Source organism: Centrocercus urophasianus, unplaced genomic scaffold (genome assembly GCF_019232065.1).
Source record: "Centrocercus urophasianus isolate 14NV4802_14NV808 unplaced genomic scaffold, USGS_Curo_1.0 seq_2, whole genome shotgun sequence".
NCBI classification, from domain to species: domain Eukaryota; kingdom Metazoa; phylum Chordata; class Aves; order Galliformes; family Phasianidae; genus Centrocercus; species Centrocercus urophasianus.
In genome coordinates this window covers 8,436,193-8,452,390 of record NW_024884755.1, presented here as the reverse complement: position 1 = coordinate 8,452,390, position 16,198 = coordinate 8,436,193, and the positions used below count along the sequence as shown (strand labels likewise).

At 35.6% G+C, this 16,198-nt stretch overlaps 1 protein-coding gene across 1 annotated transcript in view; it reads left to right on the top strand.

Annotated features, from left to right (window-relative positions):
* Nucleotides 1-16,198, top strand: part of LOC122161955 (transcription initiation factor TFIID subunit 4-like) — a 132,967-nt gene that overhangs the window by 66,271 nt on the left and 50,498 nt on the right. The window contains exon 14 of the mRNA XM_042821760.1: nt 178-234. Coding sequence (XP_042677694.1) covers nt 178-234 — 57 coding nt within the window. The remainder of the gene's footprint in view (nt 1-177; nt 235-16,198) is intronic.

Here is a 16,198-nt window from a genome sequence, read left to right as displayed (position 1 = left end):
TTTAAGTCTTTTTGGTGAGACCTGTGCGTTTGAAATTGCACCTCTGTGAATTTAAGTATCGCATATTTGACACCTTGTATCTTGTCCCTCTTTCTTTGCTGTCTTTTAACTTCCACAGATGAGGGGTTCTTAAACCATCTGTTAACCTTTTTTCCCCATTTTTTTTTTAACATGTAGAGTCGCTCAAGGCAAGAGGACCCAGAGCAAGCTAGACTGAAACAAAAAGCAAAGGAGGTAAGCAGAGCTAGAGATCATTACACTTGACATTTCAAGGCTTGAACATATTAATTTTTTATGCCTTGCTACTTGTATATCGTTAATAAAAATCTGACTAAAAAACTTTTTAGGATGTATTTGTTGCTTTGCCTTTGATCTTAATGTTTGCAAACTAATACATTAATACATGTGAAGCCTAAGGAGATTTTATAAGAGAACATTTCCATACATTACACTTTCATTTCCATTTTAGGTAGCTCTAGCTTTTGTTGGGTTGTTGATGACAGCAGCATTAGATTTTGGTGCAGAATATATGCCTTTGTCTTTTTAAAATGTCACTTTCTTAGAAATTTGTTACTTAACAGTTCTGTTCTGGCAACAGTCTTTCAAGTAATGTGCAGAGAAGGACTGGCAATTACAGTGTTGTTCAGTGTACCATTTACTCATTGTTCTAAATTACAGTAATCTAACAAATATAAAATAATTTCAAGTTTTGATATGTTATTCTTAGTATACCTTAATATGCTGTAAATGAGCATGACAGTCCTTTGCTTGAGACATCTTACACCTTAAGATCAGTTTGTGACTTAAATCAATTAAAAAGACTAAAATATATCTACGAATGGAAAGTTGTTCCTATCAAAAAGAAATTAGCATCATATTGAGCAAGCTGATGCTTTTTTTCTCTAGTTAAGTTATTTGGATATATGCATTAGAAGGTAATAATAATACATTAGAGGGTAATACATGCAGAAGAATGCATATAACACTTTTTTTTCTATTGACCTGTTCTTCCAGTTTAGTTTCCCTTTTGGCAGAATTCTATAGTTCCCGTTACATATACAGATTTTTTTATACATGTAGCAGAAAAAAAAAATCAAGTTAACTTTCATTTATCTCCTTCCATTTATGTAATTATAAATCTTGTAAACTTTAAAGCCATTCAGTGTTGGAATTGTCAAGCTTTCAAATGAAACAGAGATTAAATTATTTGGTAGGAGAAGATACAGGATTTGATACTATTTGAGCTTAGTAAGCAGCCTGTATATGCAAAGGAAATTGCTTCTGAAAATATGTGGAAAATAATTGTTGGCTGGCAAGGCTTGCATTTGAGCTGAGGACTAAACTACCACACTGCTTGGAATGAAAGTAAGCTAGAAATAAGTGCATTTCTTGCTGTGACAGTATTTCCATTCATTGCAGTTCTTCATAACTGGAAACCTGAGACAGCAAAGTAAACAACAGGGCTAGAAAATACATTTTCTAATAGAATGAATTATTGGCTCTCTTTATAGCTGTGATGGAAGATTTGTGTTCTAGCCAGTGCTCTTGCTTTTGGTGTAGCTGCTGGAATACCTCTCCCCTGTATGAAAATCTGGTATTTCCATTTAAGCTGCATTTCTTACCCACTAGAGGGAGTGACAGAGTGCTGACATGTGAATAAAAGCATGTGTATGAAATGCATTATAAGTAATTGCAATACTGGTATTATTAAAGACATAGCAAGTCTTGTGGTTTGGTGATAATCTTATTAGAAATGTTTAGGCTTTATGATTTTAGAGTAGTGTTCCTGGAAATGCTGAGACGTTTTGAGTAAATGCAGAGCGAACAGCAGGATTTTTGAGTGCTGCACTCTCTTCTATTGTACATTAGTCCTGCCTTTTTTCCCACCCTTCTAATGAAAGTGTGTAATTTGCTGGCACCTTGCCTCTCTCTGAAGTTTAATTTTATTCTACATACTTGAAACCATAAGAAATTTAGGCATGTATCTGTTTTTAGTAATTAGAGTTCTATGGCTCTTCAGCTGTTTTAGCGATTTTTACATAAAATATTTAAATACTAAAAAATTGAAACTAAAACTTGTACAAAAGAAGTTAATTAGGAGGCATTACTTGCAGAGCCAGGTCTTATTACAGAAACCAGACGTAACAGCCAGTTACTTACGTAAATAGTCAGGTTTCACTCACACACAGATTAGCACTGTTATAGTTAAGTCAGTGCAACCCACTCTTATTTCAGTTTGATTGACTTATTTTCCTTTAGCATTAGCCTGTTTTAAATGGATTTGAGTGAAAGCAGAAGGAAAATGCACCTGCATTCTTTCACACTTTTAAATTAGTCCAGCTTTCTATGGTTTTGCCGGTGCACATTACATGATTTTTAATGGTAGACTTAACAAACTTGTAAAACACATTTTCCATCCAGACTCTTTCAAGAAGCTATTTACATTGTTTGTAACAAATTCTGAAATATTTAACTTGTAGTGTAACTTAATGTAAGAAATAGAATCATCTATCTACTTCATATTCCATGACTGAATCTTTTAAAATTAAGTTTTAAAAAATATGCTAAGCTGACTGGAAGAATAGAAAGTCACAAATATAAGTTAAAGAAAATGTCCCTAATTTCCATTCAGAAGGTTCATTAAATAGGACATAAAACAGGCCATATAACTGATTGATCCAGATTAGAAATAATTGAGTCAACACCTAGCAGTTAATCATGTGAATGACTTGAAAGAAAGACAGAGGAGGTAAGATCCTAAATATCCTATCTGTCATGAATATTTTTCTACATATTCAGTATCTGTTGGCCAAAAATCTTTTAATTTAAAAGTGAAGTAGCTGAGTGCGTTGATCCCGAAAGATTAACTTGGTTAAAATCTTTGTGTCATCACCAACCAAGAATATTGCATAATAATAAAAACTTAAACCAGACACCATAAATGTCTGGGCATGTATCCAGGACCTAGATCAGCTTAGATAACACTCAGATGAATCTGTTCTCAGATGTACTTGTTAACCATGCAAGTGAAATCAGAAGCCTGTTGATATTCATAATGGAAGCCTTACTAATTTCACAGGGAGACAGAAGGCTGTCCACTTACCTTTTTACCCATGCAGGTATCCCATTTTTCTAAAGTTTAATAGTCTTTTAACAGTGATATTTAAGTGGTTGCTGCTGTGACTGTTACACTGGTAAGGAGCTTTGGGAGTACCCAGCTCTTGCGTAAGCAGACCAAAGGCAGGCTTTTCCCATACTCTCCGCGTCATTGTGGTGCTCATTCCACCTGTGTATGTATTGTGGAGATCACGTGATGTATTTTGTGGAAATTTAAAATCATAGAACAACTTTTATTAGAGAAAGTACTGAAACTCTAGTGTTATGTATGGAATACTTATATTACAAAATCAATTTTACTTTGAATAATTTCTTGTCACCACATCAATACCTCTGTAGCAACTCTATAGGTGTGGTTTCTTGTAAAAAAAAAAAAATAAAATAGTTTATTGCAGTCATTCATGCTTTGAAAAGGCATTACTGAAACGAGAAGCAAATGAAAAGGATTTTGTTTTGTTTTTTTTTTTTTCACCTTAGCAAAAACAAAATTCTTAAAGATTTTACAAGTAATGCAGTGTCTTTTGTGATGAGGTGTCTCAAGTTTTCTGTTGCACCATGCCTGACATAAAAGTATTCAAAAGCAACAATCTTCTCTTAAATGATTTCTTATAAAACCTTTGTTGAGAAATTGAGCATTTTAACTGAAGTAAGTTTGAATTAAGTTTCCATTTAGCTATGTAATCCACCCGAGGATCATAAGATGCAAAGGAGTAATGAAGAATGTGATAGTAATGAAGTAATGAATTACTGCAACTGAAATACTGCAATATTCCTGAAGTTATAAAGTTGTTTTAGTGACTTCAAATATTGATGCTGAACTTGCATCTCAAAAAGAAGCAATCCTGTCTGTCATCAATTAAAATACTTTCAGGAAAATCCTGCTGTTATTCAACTTACTGCTTTTATGTGAAAAATATTTTTTACTCGTGAGCAGAGATTACTTCTGATGAACAGATATTATGAGAATGGTCACAAATTCTGATAACTGGAGTTGATATGAGCTTCTAGGAAGAACAGGAGAGGAACAGCTGATGAAGACATGATTTGTCTATAATCAATTTATAGTTTATTAGTTTAAAGATAGTGAGTATTGACAAAGTTTAGCTGTGTTTCTGAGGATAAGGTATTACCCCACCATGAATTTGAAGTACTTCAGAGCTTCATGCAGTTGTAGTCTTACTGTTCAGCACAATTCTTTTTGTAAAATTGAAGACCATGATACTTCCAGCCTGTTTCCCTGAGCTTGGAGAAGAAGTGATGGCAGGTGTTAGGCTGAAGGTGAAGTGTGGTGCTACCTGTGCTATACAGAGTCAGAAAACTGAGTAATTGGCAAAGGAAAAATAAAGCCAGGAAATCAAGGGAATGGCCATAATACTTTCCAACTAAGTAAAATTGTTTTATTCTTGCTTAGGTAAAATTTATATTAATTAGAGTTGAGTCAAGGACTAGATATTTTTGTTGTCCTTTTTTCTGACCTAGCTCTGACCCAAGACTACCTCATTATTCCAGCACAAATCTAAATTAAAGCCAATCCTGTCCAATATAGTAATTTCCTTGCTCAAAATCACTTTGTTGCAGTTCTTTAGTGATGCACGATTTTAGTGCACGCAGTACCTGGTTCTCGTTTGCTTTTTACAGAGGAAAAAAAATGAAGGAAAAGCTCTGTTGTGCGACTGCTTGTAACTAGCATTATGCAATGAAATTCTCTTTTACTTATTGTACATGCTAAATTTATGGTCTGTCTTAATAGCCTAACTCTATATTTGATACCTTCTATAATAAGCTAAGAACGCTAATTCACTAATTATTATCTAGAAAATCTTAGAACTTCGTTAGGCACCGTTGCTGGAGTTGCATACAAATTAGAACGTGTTGCACAAGAAGGATCATCATCAGTATCTACTGATGTGTTTTGCTACTTCATGAGGACCCCTGTCAGACCTGAGTCTTTGTACTGAGTGCTTATGAGCAGTGCTGAAAGACGTGGTGAATGGGGACTGATGCAAAAAAAAACCCCAAAAAAAACAAAAAACAAAAATGCAACAGGTAATCAGAAGAGGAGATAGCAATGAGAAGGAAAACTGTCTAGTCGAGCATTATTCATTACTTATCTGGAGTGTAGTGTTGTGGTAGAAGTGGTTCTAGAAGAGGTGTTTGAAAGGTGGCAGTCTTCAATTTAACACAGCAGCACTGTGGTATCCTTAGATTTTGCATGACAAATATATCTGCTCTGATGCAATCTGCTAGTTGAGGCATTAGCAGCTATGTAGGCAAATGAGTTACAGTATTTTTCTTACTGAAAGGTTCCCACGTGGTTCTCTTAGAATTTGGGAGCACAGAACAAATAAGTCGCCTATGTTTGTAAATGTTAGCTTTCCTTTTCTAGATTCTTACTTATTACGTTTCCCAACAAAATGTTACATGTGTACCTGATTTTCCAACAAAACTAATGAGGAAGATTTGGGACTCATTCCCAAATTGAAGTTTAACTTTGTTCTGAAACATACTTTGTTTATATTAGGATATTTCAAAACAATGCAACAGCCATTACAAATAGTGCTTTACCTGTTGTGTTTTACTTTTTTGAAAAGCTGAAAAGGAGACGGGTATACAGAGCAATGGAGCTCTGTTTCATAGATTGTTGGAACAAGCAGTCTGTCATTATGAAGTAACAGGACTACTTAAATAGAAGTATACAGAATCTGGGCTTATCATGGGATGAGCTTACTGCAAGGACTCTCCGATGCTGGAAGAAGTTTTTTAGAATCTCACCAAAATAATTCAGTAGAAACTTTCTCCTGTAAAATGAGTTTTCTGGAGGTAGTGTCTGATTTTTCCTTTGCAGGAAAGAAACAGTGGAATTTTCAACTCTTCAGATCCCTTGCAATTTTCTTTCTGTGTCTGGAGGAAAAATTAATGCTTTTGCGTTTTGTGGCTGCGCTAAACAAGGGAGTGGTAGCTAAAGGGGTGGCAACCCCTGTGTTTGTAACTGCTTCTGGGTGCGCAGACTGCAGAGCTCAGAGAACAGCAAAGGCAACAGTTTTCTTCCACCTTTGTTGTGCGAGGTTTGCCGTAAGGGTGGTTTGGCTTTGCCTCTGCTTTGTATTAGCGATGGCACCCAGAGGTTCTGTGAGAGGCAGGGAGGAATGCATTCAGCAACACTTCCTCCTCCAAAACACTTTTACATTCTTTCTTGTATTTGAATATATATGTATGTAGATATATATCAGATCGATTTCCTAGAGGAAGACATGAAGACTGAATTTCCAGTTCTTTTTCCAGTGGTATTTTGTCTAAAATGGGTTATCTTCAGGGTGAAACAAGAGTGCTTAATTTGTGACTCTGTCACAACTTAAAAAAAGAGAAAAAAGAATTCATTTCAAGCAAGATGTGAATATGAAAAAATCGCCAAACTGTTTTATCTAAACTGCAACAGATTTACTCCCCTGCTGATGTGGAAAAAAAATAGTGCTTTAGCTTTTAAAATACAGTTGCCTATTTAATAAGTAGAGGGCAGCAATTGCAGCTATGTCTGGTTGTCAGAACCTGGAGAGGTTACTGGGAAGACAATACAAATTATGAGCTATTTTGGTCCCTTCATCAAGTCTGCTCTGCAATACTGCAGCTTGCAGGGAGGAGAGGTCAAGGTGTACTTAGGCTCCAGCCTGCAGGGCAAGTTTTCCCCCATTCTCTGTATGCGCGTTGGTTTCTTGCTCCAAAATAAGCCCGAATGAGGGCTTTAATTCTGCCGCTGAGCTAAACATGTTTGTAAGCCCTGTTTGGCAGCCTCCGAAGGCCTGAGGCAGCACACAGCTGCCAGCTTTCATCTGCCCCCAGTTCCTCGGGGCGCTCCAGTCACATGGCTTGACCCGCGGCGGTGGAGACGCACCTACTAAATCTTCTGTTCCTCTGCCCACTCAGTCTGGGTACTGCACATTGCACCGGCAGCAGGCAGCTGGCCATCAGCAATCAGCTGCATACCTCCTGCTGACAAATCTTCCATTGCTTTTTTTTGTGCGAGACCCACATCTACTCCCTGTTGTAGTCAGGAAGAGCATTTGCATCTTCTCTCACTTTACAATGGAAGGCCTTTGTTTGAAGTGCGTATGCTTGGTGGAATTTACTGCATTTCATAAAATGTATGATGTTTCTAGCCTATTAGTGGGAAATGAAAGAGTTTATACAAGCAAAGTTAAATTTGGAACTGTAGTGATAACATTTTTAAAAGGATAACCTTAGCCTTCCTTGCCTGTACATTTTTGAGAATCGTGAAGTATGTGATACTTTTGTGCATCTCTAAGTAATTTATAAGATAAGCAAGGCTAATTTTCACAGGCCTCTTATACAAGCAGTAATCTGGTTCTGTAAGTCTGCTTTGTAAAGTTGTGCTATAATTTTCTTATTTGTCAGCATCTCCTTTCAGAGCGTGCGTGCTAGGATGTGACAATTTATGGTTATGTACATATATGTATAAATTATGGAGCAATGTGAACATCAGTTTTGTTGTCACTGTCAGGAGGTTTGTTGTGATTGAATTTTTTACTACTGAATTTTCGATACAGTTAACCTAGCGTGAAACATGTCAGTTTTGGCTTAGTAAATACTGAACGTTTCTGTCCATGGCTGGAGTGTGTGTATATATACATATACACACTTTTCTCCTAGGTTGCAAGTCAGATCAGGCTGATCAGTAATAGAGAGAGGACATGAAAGCTGTGTTAACATCTATTGCCTGATTTTAATTCAGTCTTTTATCAGAACGCCCTTGTTAGCCTGTGGAAGAGTCTGCAAATAGTTGCATCATCATAGCTGAATAAAAAGATACTGCTCGACATATTCCTGCAACTTATTTCTCTCTCTGATAGTAGTATATTTAAAAATTAAAAACTAAAAAGTGTTATTGCCATTCGTGATGAAAGCAGTATGGTTTTTTTCCCTCAAGTGTGTGTTTACCAAGGGAAGATATGATTCTCTCTGAAATGTCAACATTTAAAAGGCCTCATTGTGTTTTTGTTGGTGAGTTTGTGATTAACATCTACGTTTTTATGGAAATGATGAGGAAGTTCTGAATCAGTTTTTTGTGGAATGTGAAAGTACGTTATAAGTTTGTGCTCGTGAGTTTCTGTACACTGAAATGCCAGAGTTTCACTGGTATCTTAGCATTTTGTAGGATTTAAGTGAAACAAGTTGAAAAGCAGTCCAATGCAACTGCGGCTCATAGGTTCAGTATCTCTGCATAGCCATGTGAAAATCTGCATCAGGAATTGGAAATACAGAGTATGTTTCCTTACACTTCTGCATTCCTTCCCTTTATAACAGGTATAAATCTCTTTATATTCACAACGAACATTTGGGTTCTTGAAATCAAAACATTTAGATTTTTGAAGAGCTCTCTTAATCTTTCTTGATGTAAGAGTCTTAAATTTTGTGGGGATTTTCACCATGTATGTCTAAATGTAGTATTCACATGTCAAAGTGAATGAAAATCTGTTTATTTCCTTAAAAAGTTAATAATAATGATAATAAAACTACCCTGGAAGAAGTGTTCACATCTGGTAAACATGTCAGGCAAGGCAAATAGGCTTTAGGGAAGTCATCAAAAACAAAAAATGGGGGATTAGACTGAATCTGGTCTATTACTTGAGAGAGAGAACGTTCACGTTGCAAGGAAAATAATAACAGATTGAGAATATTTTTCTGACATACATATAATTCTGACTATTTCTTTTTGAATATTATTTTTAGTTGTAGTTTTTTTTTCTTGATCTTTAAAAAACAAAAACCGAAACACTTGGAGAAACTTCTAGGATGTTTGTTCCTCCCCCTGAAACTAATTTGATCTTTGATATGCAGTTGCTTACTCTTCTACTTGTTAGTTTAAAAGTAAATGATGAGGTGGAATAAGTGTCCTGTTAGCCCTACTGATGTATAGTTTTACATCAGTAAAGAGCTATTTTTAGGACTGTGTTTAAATTCTGGAAAAGTCAGGTGTCTGTTTTCTCCAGGAGACCTTATTCTTGATGCAGCCCAGCACTTTGTGCCTCTAGTTGACAGCTATCAGCTCTGGATATGCATGAGAGGTCCCCAGCATGGGAGATACATGTAGGATATCTGTCTAATTAGGACAGGTAACAAAAAAGTTATTGAATATATGTTACTACTACAGTTTATGCTGCTGTTTAATTCTTTCATTAGATCACTTTCAGCTTCCTATTTTGAGGAAGTCTTAAGTTTTCAGCAGTCAACAGAATCATTTTCTCTTTTAATAATGGTCTGTTATTAGCAGTTGCTAATTTTTCCTTCTTGAGCACAGCGTTCAGGAGGTCTATTGGTTACTGTTGTGAATAAGAAAACAAAAATGTGGCATAATTTTTTGCCTCTTGGAATATGAGATGTCACTAGGCTATCCTTCAAATGTTTGCATCTTATAGCCATTTATCCTTTTTAATAATCTGAGGTGATACAGAGCTGCATGGAAGACTTCTAAAGAGCATGAAGCGACACTTGTCAATTCTGTAAACTACTCTCATTTAGTCTCGGGTAAAATCTTATTTTAGGATGGAGATGTCTGGCTTGTACTAGAGATTGTACTCCTCAGAGATGGGTAATTTGAGGTCATGAGAAACTCTCTGGCAGGGTTGTCTGAGAACAGACATTAATCCCAGTTTTGTCAAGGTTTAATCTCTGTGCAGAGATAAAATATACTTTGCTGTTGAGTTAAACCTTTGTGTATGTTGTGTGCACACAGCGGATCAGTAGGAGATGGTGGGGTTTCAGTAGTATGTGATTGTGCTCTGCCCATTCTTTTTAATGTTTTGAGTATAGACAAAATATCTTGTGAACAGTAGTATTATCTAAAATGTATGTTTCTTAAATTTATCATCCATTAATTTATTACTCCAGAATGATTACAGTTTATGATGTGTTTTGTGATCTGCCCAGCTGTAAATAAATAAATGTATGTCTCACAAATATTCTCTGGTAATTATAACTGAGGCATTAAAAATAATAAATACATTATATATATATATATATATATATATATATATATATATATCTCCTTGTCTATCCATCTGTCTGTATGGAGAGATTGTCTCTTGTTAGCAATGAAGTTTGAAACACAAACCTCTAAATGTGGTGTTCCAGTGGAGAAGGAAATATCTGGCTTAGCAAGCTAGATGTCATTTGGAAACGTGGAGGTGGTGTGATAGATCATGTGCTAAATGGTAGAATAACCTGACTTTTTTGTCTAAAGGATTATTATTTTTATCCTGCCTGCATTTTAGTGAATTTCCATCACTTTTAAAGTGTGTTCCTAACATTTAAATTATTGGAAATTGAATTCTTCTTTGCCATTTTGCTACAACACTGGAATAATAAATCTATTGACATCAGTGACATATTCAAAACAAACAGAATTTGCCTCTCTGATATTAAATATAATCTCATATCAAAGCATCCCCTGTGAACAACTGTGATTTGTTGTTGCTGGCTACATTCGAAACATTACTTAGAAGCAAAATATTTTTGTAATTACCTATGTATAAAAGAATCTGTCTATATAGTCTCTTTGATAAATCAACTCAAAAATGTATTGTTTTTGAATTCTGGTATTGCATATTTTACATAAATTTCGAAATCCTTTGGGTTTTTTTTTTTTTTTTTTTTTTTTTTTAGGATGCAAAGAGGATTGTAAACCTTTTTAATACACCAAATCTTTTTTCCAATAATTTCACATTTAATTACCAATGCCTTTGATAATAAATTGTTTCAGAGTTTGTGATGTATTTTATAGAGCGGAGTCCTTTGGTGGGTTGCTTACTGAAACAATAAGCATTTGTGACAGGTTGTTTGCTGGATACTTCCTCTGTGCATATGGCAGATCATAGTTCAGTTGTTAGCAGATTATCCATTGTGCCTTGATGTTAAAAGAGGATACCTCTCAGCCTATGTTTAAAGCTGTTCTGCACTGTCTTAAGAATGGTTATGTTGAATGGGATCTAAGAGAAGTTTGGGGAAGTTCACGGTTGCTAAGGGAAAAAAGAGCACAGCAAACATTGTAGTGATTTCAGCTTTCCGTTCAGGATCCTTTATAATGAGTATTGTCAATTGTACTGATTTTAAAACTGCTGTGAAGCAAGAGGCAGTTAATCAGTTCTATGCTAGAGCAACATTAAATATTGTTCAAGTTTATATCCAAAAGAGAACTTTTTAAAGGCACGTAGAACCGTTATTACTTAAGTGCCAGTATTCTAATCCTGTTTTTTTAAAACTACTGTAGTCAGAAGACAGATTTTTTTTTTAGATGTTTAATGCATTTTATTTTAAATGTAAACTTTAGGTTGTAAATTGAAATTTTACCCAATTAAAAGAATAAATGCTTGTTTTCAAGATTGTTAGGAAGATGAAGGTATAATAAAGGTATAGTCTGTAGTTTCCCTTGCCTATTATAACGTGCTGAGGAATAAAGAACAAAGAATCTCATGGAATTCTTCTGTGATTAATTCTATTCTACTGTTGATGATGTGCATTTTAGACTTGTAATGTGTTGCAAGATCATTAAGATCTAAATCAAAGATTCAATTTGAAATAAATGGAAAATAAATTAAATTTGCATGTGTTATTTTGGAAATGGGGAGAGTATTTTTGAGAAAAGCAGAAGAAAGAGAGAAAGACTGAAAACCATTTTACTTGAAAAGGTGAATACAAGGGACTGTGCTTTAAATCATCTCATTTTCTTTCTAATGCAAATCTGATGCCTTGGTTATTCATTTTTATTATTTATTTATCTTTATATAAACTTAGTAATTTTTGCATATTGGGAATGTAGCCATTTTAAAATGTACATAATAGTACAACTATTGCACTCAATTTCATCTACTAATATATCGGTTTTCAAGAAAAAATAACTTTGAATAAAATGAATTAATTAAAGGACTCTTAAAGCGCTGAGTTTAATGTAACTGCAGTTCTTTAAAGCAGAAAAACAAGAAAGAAAACAAATAGTGCCCCCTAAGCAGATGCTTATTCATGTAGGATAGCTGTGCTTTGATTTTGGAGAGGTGAAGTGACTTGCAGTTGGAAACCTTTATTGTGTCGTTATTTATGTCTGCAATAAATGAGGTATAAGCATAAAACATGAAAAGGAAAATTAGGCATTATGCTAGATGTCTTACTTCTTGTATTTTATTTACATGAAATATATGTTTTTTTTAATGGTGTGTTGCTATGCCTTTTGTTGACCATATCTGTACTCCAGGTCTGTCTGCTTGTTTCCATTGGCTTGTCATGTTCACTAATTAGGGAACTGCTGCATGATTCACCTTGTTAATTAGAGGGACTTGCACACAAAGGGCCTTCGGGCAGTGCGAAAGAAGAGCCTAGCACTAGTGCCCTGAGAAAGCTACAGCCTGTGAAGTAATTCTTCTCATCTACCTTCTATTTTTTATTTGAAATGAATAAATCATTGAGATTTTCCTTGTGGAGTGAGAATGCAAGAATTCACATCTTTGTAAGATGTAAATTATATGTGATCAATAGAAGGAGATGACTACTGTATTGTACTTACAAGATTCCCTAATTTACTACTTGTCAGTGTATGAAAAATTGCTTGAAATATTTTGTCCCCACACTAGTATTTTCTTCCCTTGATCTGCAGGAGAAATGAGCAGTAGCAGTTTTGCTGTACTTAAATCTAAAATAGGAAAGATGTAGATTATTTAAATTTTGAGCTTGTTTTGCATCCCCAATGGAACTTCCGTTTTGCCAGCGAAGCCCCAGTACTACCCCTACAACTTTTCAGGGGTAGAAGAAGGTGGGTGTCTGGCTACTTTTGTTCCTCACTTTGTACTGCTTCAAATCTCACTTCTGAAAAGAGTAGCATGCTTCCTATATTGTGTATTCTTTAGTTGAGTATAGTTTCAGAATAAATTAAAGTTGTTTTCATCTTGTCACTTAGACTTGATCGAACTGCAATCCAGACTGCAAAAAATGTTGTGTTAAAAGTGCACGACTAATCTCTGCACTACCCATTTTCCATCTGTTTATGACACTATAGAAATTAACTGCAATCACATTCTTTCTAACTGTTTGATTAGAATCACTTATTACAGCCAAATGATTTTAGTAGACTGCTGCATTTTCCACATTTCCTCAAATGAAACTGGCAGTTTCAAGAGAAGGCTTTGCCGTAGGAGTGGTATTGGAATACTGGTATCAAAATCTGGGCTACTTTATATATATATATGTGATTTATTTTTTTTATTTAAATAATCTAGTTACTAAAGCCTCTTACCACAATTTCTGGTTGTCTTTTTACTAGTATGAAATTTGGAATAATGGAACTTCTTTACAGTGAGGTGACGGAGCACTGGAACAGGCTGCCCAGGGGGGTTGTGGAGTCTCCTTCTCTGGAGATGTTCAAGTCTCGCCTGGACGCCTACCGGTGCGACTTGGTGTAGGGAACCTGCTTTGGCAGGAGGGTTGACTCGATCTCTAGAGGTCCCTTCCAACCCCTACAATTCTGTGATTCTGTGATCTTCCTATGTACCTCATCCTTCAGTTTGCTCCATTGACGTACTGACTAAACTGTGCTTTCTCCATGAAAAAATGGAACTCTAATGGTAGACTACTTACAGTAGGGAGTTCAGCCTCTAGGAGTTAATGTGTGCACTCCAGCTTCAAGTGTGGGGAGTTGTTAGAAAGATTGGTTGGGAGGTTCATTTGAGCCTTGTATCTTCCCACACATTATTTTAAAAAGATGAAGCATTTTTCCTCACATCTCCTAGGTGAGTTAGCTCCCGTTATACCAATATACCCAGCACTGTCAGATCTCCTTAACCAAAACCACGGCTCAACAAGTTTGCTGTCAAAGCTATCAAGCTTTTTCAGTGTGTGGTGTTCCTACCATTCCTTCTGTCTTCCCAGCCTGCATGAATATCTTTATTTTCCTTTGAAAAATAGTTTGTGAATATTTGTAGTTGTCTTGCTGGGTTGCTCTAAAACGAAATAGCAAACCTTAGGGAAATTCTTTCAGAACTTTTTCTGAATCTTACTACAGTTAAGTTGTAGGTATCCAAAAAAGTTGCCATCTCTAATGATGCTGTTTTGTGTTATTTGTGCCTTAGAAACGGTTTCTTGAATTTCTCTGGGTTTGCACCAGCAAAGCTGAGAACAACAATTATGGGACTTAACAAAAGGCTTAAAATAAGAGCTAAATATTGCAGAGCCTGGAACTGGTGCTAACAGAGATAAGTTGTTTGAGGAGTAGTTTAACCAAACCAGACAAAATGTGCTGAAGCTTCAAGAAAAGATTTTTAAGAGTAAAAAAATGTAATGAGTAGCATTAGTGAAAAGGCACAAAACACATTGCTGTAGAACACTTCTAGAGGAATCTGAAGGAATCTTTCAAAAAGATGTACACAGTCTGGTACTGCAGATATGAATATGGCTTAAGAAATGGTTAGAGAGTTGTAGAAATGAACGGTTTTAAATTAAATTTTAATAGCACATTTTATATGGAAAATTGAAAAGTCAAATGACTGAGAATATACAACATTAAGTTCATAGACATCTGTAAAGACTGTTAGACCATCTCTGTTGATCAGAGACTAATGGGATGAGAATTTCTTCAAAGTATTTAGGAGGAAAAAGTAATATTGGGAACGAAGTACCCTAAAAACTTAAGACTTTGCTCAGAATTGTATGTGGCTTCTTCATGCTTTTCATGTTTTATAAGCTATGAGAAAGGTGTTAAGAAGACTTTCAAGAAAATTAGACCATACAGGTATGAATGTGTATGAAACAGTTCAGACAGCATGTAATGAGGAGATAAGATTGTTGTTTTACTGATAGTTTTTTTTTAAAAAATTGTGGGTGATGTATGTGACCGAAGAATATTACAGTTAAGGCTTGTCTTCAGGGGAAAATGAGAAAGAAAGGCAGGATGCACCTGACATTTTCCATATCAGAAGTTTAATGCATTTTCACAAAAGTAATGGGGCCAAATGTTAATGGAAATTTTGAGTGAACTTCTAAAGCAAAATCAAATTAGAAATAATAAGCAGCATAGGTCTATTGTATGAAAGACATCTGGTTGAAAGTACCCTAGTTAAAGCTCCAGAACTATATTCACATGCTCATTATTCAGAGGGACATTCATTTTGAGGTCTGAAATGTTCCCTGTCTAGTGTTTATCCAGGGTGATTTTTTCAACACTGCAATAATTTTTGACTCTTGGTGTGTTTGAAAGAAAGGAAAAGCATGCACACGCACCTTTTCAGTACACTGGAGCCTTCATGCCTTCATCTTCAAACAGATGTGCAGCCATCGCAAGTGACCACTGCAGTTTTTACTGTGTGGTGGGAGAACAGCTGTGGAGAAGTAGCATCCAGCTTTGCACTGAAGAAAACAAGATATAGTTTTGTAGAGCTATGAGTATGATGTGTTCAGTGAATGCTTTGGTGTTGCACATATAAACCTTCTGTGCACTGTGTTATTGCAGCGCTACTTCTTCACTTGAGCTACTACTGGTTTCTTACTAGGCAGTGTGCTATTGCTGAAGGAGTTTTGTTGACCTTTAGAGACTTGGGTAACGCAAGGAGAGCAGGGAGCCAAGTGTGAGCATTCTGTAGACATTAGCTGTTTTTCAAGGCTCTCTCTGAAGTTAACTGATTTTCTAGTCCTCCTTGATCATTGTCTTGGACTTCGTTGGGGTTACTACCAGCATTTTTAATGAGTTTCATTTTTTTAATTGCGCCTTCTGTTGTGGACATCAGGACATGTGTAATGGTTCCACGTTTCAGGCTCTTCTGAGCAAAAAAAATGTTTTTCCAGGGGGTGTAATCACTGTCTGAGACTGATAGATATATGTTGCAGAACCATCAATTAAGGCAGGCTTTTCGCAGCATATGACCCTGTTATCAAGAATTAAATCATTCACTGCAAACAGAATTAGGAAGGATCTCTATTGATGCCTATTGGCTAGAAATCAGTTCTTAAGTCATTGTTTATATGATCTTCCTTTCATCAAGCATTTCCACCATTCAGTGCTTTCCATTGCTGATTCCCCGTTCAGTGTTCA